The sequence below is a fragment of the Triticum urartu genome, chromosome 5A, assembly GCF_056163025.1.
Source record: "Triticum urartu cultivar PI428250 chromosome 5A, HENAU_Tu73, whole genome shotgun sequence".
Lineage (NCBI taxonomy): Eukaryota > Viridiplantae > Streptophyta > Magnoliopsida > Poales > Poaceae > Triticum > Triticum urartu.
The window spans coordinates 440,968,571-440,974,812 of NC_141877.1; the positions used below are offsets into that span (position 1 = coordinate 440,968,571).

The window sequence follows — 6,242 nt, forward strand, 5'->3', positions numbered from 1 at the left end:
TTGTTGGAATTACCATAATTATTAGAGGGATTACTAGGATAAGGCCTAGGATTGAAATTTCCTCTATACGTGTTGTTACCAAAATTGTTCCTACCAACAAAATTCACATCCATAGATTCATTATTATTCTCAATCAAAGTAGACAAAGGCACATCATTAGGATCATAAGAAACACTCTTATTAGCAAATAATTTCATAAGTTCATCCATCTTTCCACTCAAAACATTAATTTCTTCTATCCCATGCACCTTTTTATTAGTAGATCTTTCAGTATGCCATTGAGAATAATTAACCATAATATTATCTAGGAGTTTAGTAGCATCTCCTAAAGTGATTTCCATAAAAGTGCCTCCCGTGGCCGAATCTAAAAGATTTCTAGAAGCAGAATTCAATCTGGCATAAATTTTTTGTATAATCACCCACAAATTTAAACCATGAGTAGGGCAATTACGTATCATTAATTTCATTCTCTCCCAAGCTTGTGCAACATGTTCATGATCAAGTTGCTTAAAATTCATAATATCGTTTCTAAGAGAGATGATCTTAGCGGGAGGAAAATACTTAGAGATAAAAGCATCTTTGCACTTGTTCCATGAATCAATACTATTTTTAGGCAAAGATGAAAACCAAGCTTTAGCACGATCTCTAAGCGAAAAAGGAAATAGCTTCAATTTAACAATATCATTATCGACATCTTTTTTCTTTTGCATGTCACACAAATCAACAAAGCTATTAAGATGGGTAGCGGCATCTTCACTAGGAAGGCCGGAGAACGGATCTTTCATGACAAGATTCAGCAAATCAGTATTAATTTCACAAGATTCAGCATCGGTAAGGGGAGCAATCGGAGTGCTAAGGAAATCATTATTGTTGGTATTGGTGAAGTCACACAATTTAGTATTATGTTGAGCCATTGCGACAAACAAGCAATCCAACACACGAGCAAACAAAAAGCAAAAGGGCAAAAGAGGCAAATAGAGAGGGAGGATAGAGAGAGAGGGCGAATAAAATGGCAAGGGTGAAGTTGGGGAGAGGAAAACGAGAGGCAAATGGCAAATAATGTAATGCGGGAGATAGGGACTGTGATGTGTACTTGGTATGTTGACTTTTGCGCAGACTCCCCGGCAACGGCGCCAGAAATTCTTCTTGCTACCTCTTGAGCACTGCGTTGGATTTCCCCGAAGAGGAGAGGATGATGCAGCAAAGTAGCGTAAGTATTTCCCTCAGTTTTTGAGAACCAAGGTATCAATCCAGTAGGAGGCTACGCGCGAGTCCCTCGTACCTACACAAAAACAATAGCTCAACGCAACCAACGCGCTTAGGGGTTGTCAATCCCTTCACGGTCACTAGGGACGTGTGGCGGACGAACAGGCCGTGTATTCAGATTCGTCTCGTCGTTTTGAGCAACTTTCATGTATAAAACTTTTTCGTCGGAGTTATGGATTATTTTCTAGATTTTTCAAAGATTCAAACATTTTCTGAATTTATTGTCAGTACAAAAAGGAATGATGACGCCAGCCTGACGTCATCATGACGTAAGTAGTCAACATTGGCCGTTGACTAGTCAAACAGAGCGGTGGGACCCATCTATCATTGACCTGACTAAACTAACAATTTTAATTAACTTAATTAGGTAATTAGTCTAATTAAGTTAATTTAATAAGTTCATTAATCACTTAATTAATTAATTATATATATATATATATTCATTTTTAAAACTTTTTTTGGTAAATCGTTTTGGGGACGGGCCCCACGTGCAGTGGCACACAGGCCAGCGGGGGCGGGCGCTATCAGGTGCGCGCGCCCACACGGGGGTGACAGAGGGCGCTGATAGGGGGTGTGGCCATGGGGCGGCCTAGGGAGGGTGCCGTCCGCAGCGAGGACGCCAGCCAGCGAGTGGTGGGGGGGCTGTAGCCGGGCGACAACAGCGAGCGACGCGGCAACGAGGCGGGATGGACAGTGGGCGAGGCCACGCAGCGGCGGGACGCAGCAACAGTGACGCAGGGGGCAGTCGGCGCAGCGGGGTGACAGGGGGCGCTAGGGCCAGCGCGGCGCTGGCGAGTGCAGGCCGGCAGCACATGGTGGCGGCAGCACCAAACGCGGCGGAGGGGCTCGGCCTTGCCGGAATTTTCGCCCTAGGTCTTGGATGGGAGTGGGGCTGGTTGTGTTCGAACACCTTCGATGTGGCGAGGCGAATGGTGGTTGTGGATATTGTGGTGGTGGTCTACAGTGGAGCCAGCGATGAGGTCTTGCGCTAGCCGAAGGTTGAGCTCGACGAGCTCGAGCATTTGGCTTCAGATTCGTTGTTTCGAGTGGTTCGCGCGCTGCTTGGGATCCGAAGAAGCGCGGCAGTCGCTTTGGTTCAACCCGGGGTGGACGAGATCGACCACCATGAGATTGTTGGCGGAAGCAAAGCCATGACAGAGCAATTTAATGGTGGCCGCACGCTCTAGCTACGGATCGAGAGCAGCAATAGGGGTTTGCGTTGAGATGCTCACCGCGGATGGCTCGGTGGAGGTTTAGGAGCATCAGAGGTTGACGGAGCCGTGATAGTGCCGTGGTGGCCGGAGGTGCAGTGGCGTAGCTGTAGGGTGGCCAGGGTGGTCCATGGACCACCCTGGAATTTGGCCCATTAGTTTAGTACTTCTCTGAAAAAAATAAAACATATCCAGGCCCAACTCAGGTCTCAGCCCATATACATGGCTCGTTTCTTTCATCTCAGGTACACCTGTTATCTGTATGTACGCTGATCGTTCCTAATTCCTGACTCCCCGTCGTCTCCTCTTCCTCTAGTCTTCAGAAGTCTGAAACCCTAGCGGCTAGCGCCATCGCCCAGCGCAACTGCGCAAGGCCGGCACTCCGGCAGGGCATCCGGAGGCGACGACCGGACGACGGCCAGGCGGCCGGCGAAGGATGCGCGTCCCGGCGGTCAACGAAGGAACCGCGCCATTGCTGAACCGCGCACACACGCATAGGTACAGCCCCGTGCAATGCGCTAGTTGATTTCTTTTCTATTTCAATCCAGAGTATTAGAGTAAGATGTTTGTTCTTCTCTAATTCAAAGCACAATTTCCTTTTCCTTTGAAGATTTGGACGATTTGTTGAGAGTGCAAGCTTTAAAGTTTCTTGCAATTGATAATTTGTCAATTGAACCGATTGAATCATTAGGGCTTTGTTCCAACTGAGTTAATGTATTAATTTTTTGTAGAACTCTTGCAAAAATGAAGAGGACAGGAGACATTGCATCGCTTTTTTTGAGATATGGATCCAAGAAGAAGGTGGCGGCTCCTTTTTCACCTCCTTCTCCGGCATCGGCAGCGCCCGCAGGGGAACAGCAAACCTTTGAGTTAGTGCAAGAGAGAGTAAATGAAGAAATTGTGGATTCACCACCACCGTCGCCGTCGCCGCCGCTGCCACCACCACTGCCACCACCGTCTGTTTATGATATTAGTCGCCTTCCACATAATCCGGGGGATAGACTGCCCATTGCATCTTATCCTGTCAATGATCAAGATGCAATTCGACGAGCATATATCCTCAACCGACCGTTTCAACCATATGCACATCAATTTGAAAGCAGAAATATTGGAGGCAGAGATCGGCAATTCAGTCCTCTATGGTTTCATAAACATCATTGGCTTGAATATAGTATTAGCAAGAAAGCTGGATTCTGCTTTGTATGCTACCTGTTCAAAGATAAAAAAAACTAGTGGCAATAGAACCAATGCATTTACTGAAGATGGTTGGAGAACTTGGAATAGAGAGGATGCTCTTGTAAAGCATGAAGGTGGTGTAGCAAGTGTGCACCAGGCAGCTCAAGAGAGATACAACTTATTTGTTAGCCCCCGTGCTTCTCAAATTGATAATATTATGGTGAAGGGGAACAATGAGGATCTACGTCTTTACAAGATCCGGTTGACTTATTCACTTAGGTGTTTGAAGTTTCTTTTGCATCAAGGATTGGCCTTCCGTGGACATAGAGAAAATGAAGAGTCTAGCAACAGAGGTAACTTCATTGAGCTTTTGAAATGGCTTGCAACAAATAGTGAAGAGGTGAATAAGTATGTTTTGACGAGTGCTCCACGTAATTGCAAATTGACTTCCCCTGGTATACAACAACAAATTATCCAATGTTGTGCAAAAGAAACTAGAAAGAAAATTATTGAAGAACTTGGTGATGATCACTATGCTATTTTAGCGGATGAATCTAGCAATGTATCACATAAAGAACAATTGGCTCTATGCTTGCGTTTTGTTGATAAACTAGGCAGGCCATGTGAGCACTTTCTTGGAGTTGTTCATGTCGGTGATACTACTTCACTTTCACTTAAGGAAGCAATTGAAGATTTACTGGTGGATAACCATTTAACCATGACTCAAATTCGTGGGAAAGGTTATGATGGGGCTAGCAATATGAAAGGGGAGATTAAAGGTCTAAAAACATTGATCATGAGAGAGTCACCTTCTGCTTATTATGTCCATTGCTTTGCTCATCAACTCCAACTAGTTCTTGTTGCTGTCGCCAAGGGAAATGATGATTGTGTGTGGTTTTTTGATCGAGTATCTCTATTGCTGAATATTGTTGGAGTTTCTTGTAAGCGTCATGACATGCTTCGAAATGCTAGACTTCATAATATCATGAAAGCAATTGAATGTGGTGAACTGGAAACTGGGACTGGATTAAATCAAGAGATGGGCTTGCCTAGGCCGGGTGAAACTCGGTGGGGCTCTCACTATAGAACTATTCGCAACATTATTGATATGTATGCTGAAATCCGTGATGTGCTCATCTCTCTTGGTAAAGATACTTCACAAAGGGCTGAATGGCCAAAAATACATAGTATTGTTGGAGTGTTTGAGTCATTTGACTTTGTTTTCAATGCACACTTGATGTTTCTCATTCTTGGATATACAAATGATTTGTCCGAGTGTTTGCAAAGAAGAGACCAAGATATTCTTACCGCAATGTCACTTGTGGGATTGGCAAAAAGTAGGATGCAAGAACTGAGGTCTAATGGGTGGGATGCATTCCTTGAAAAGGTCACTTCTTTTTGCAACAAACATGGCATTGAAGTTCCTGTAATGGAGAATAATTATGTCCCTTATGGAAGATCAACACGGTTTGTGCAACCTCAAACAAATGCAGATCACTTTAGAAGGGAAATTTATATTGGGATTATTGATAAAATCAGTCAAGAGCTCGACAATCGGTTTGATGAGGTCAATATGGAGTTGCTTTCTTGTATGTCGGCCTTGAATCCTGCCAATTCATTTGCTGCTTTTGATGCACAAAAGGTACGTAGACTTGCTGAGTTCTACCCCAATGATTTTTCGAGCTCTGACTTGATGCACCTTGAAATGCAACTTGATAACTATATTGATGACATGAGAAAAGATGACAACTTCAAAGGCCTAGAAAATCTTGCTGATCTCTCAGTTAAGCTTGTTCAAACAAGGAGGCATATAGTTCATAATTTGGTTTACTTGCTTCTAAAATTGGTATTGCTTCTACAGGTGGCAACAACAAGTGTTGAAAGAGCATTTTCTGCAATGAGTGTGGTCAAAAACAAGTTAAGAAACAAGATGGGTGATAGTCTTTTGGATGATTGCCTAGTCACATACATCGAACGAGATGCTTTCTCCAAAGTGAATGAAGATAATATAATCGAGACTTTCATGGTCTTGAGAAGGCGGTATACCGACAAATAAGGTGTGTTATATTTTACGCAAATGTAAGACTTGAACATGAATTTTAATATGCTTTGAAAGACCTTATTGATATGTGCTTTGGATATATTATGCGTGCATATGTTGGCAGTGTGAGGTGGCCGTGGCAGTGTGAGGTGGCCGGCAGCGATGGAGCTCGGTCGACGGGGATCTGGGGTGAGAGGGAGAGAGGATGAGAGGGATGAGGGAGTGCGAGCGGTAGGTGGGGGAGGGTAGATCGAGGCGCTGGAGGGGTGCCCTTATCCCCTCGACGCCGATGGTGAGCCGGCTCGGTGGCGACCCCCTCGACCGCGCCCATGAACAGAAGGAGAAGGCCACCCGGGGGGTTAGGTGGGCTGGCAAGGCCGCCCAGGTGGGCCTGTCCCTGGTGGGTCGAGGCCCGGGGAGCAGGGGAGGCTTTTCTTTTTTTCTTTGCCTTTTCTATTTTTTTATGTTTTACATTTTCTTTAAGTACCAAATGAGTTTTGTTTTGAACAAAACTTGGCATATAAATCTAACACAATACCTTGATATGG

General features: G+C 44.6%; 1 protein-coding gene across 1 annotated transcript; it reads left to right on the forward strand.

Annotated features, from left to right (window-relative positions):
• Positions 1-4,434: 4,434 nt before the first annotated feature.
• On the forward strand, positions 4,435-5,709 carry LOC147971812 (uncharacterized). The gene has a single exon (XM_087522857.1). The coding sequence runs from the start codon at positions 4,450-4,452 to the stop codon at positions 5,707-5,709; it is 1,260 nt and encodes a 419-aa protein (XP_087378983.1). The 5' UTR covers positions 4,435-4,449.
• The last annotated feature ends 533 nt before the right edge of the window (positions 5,710-6,242 follow it).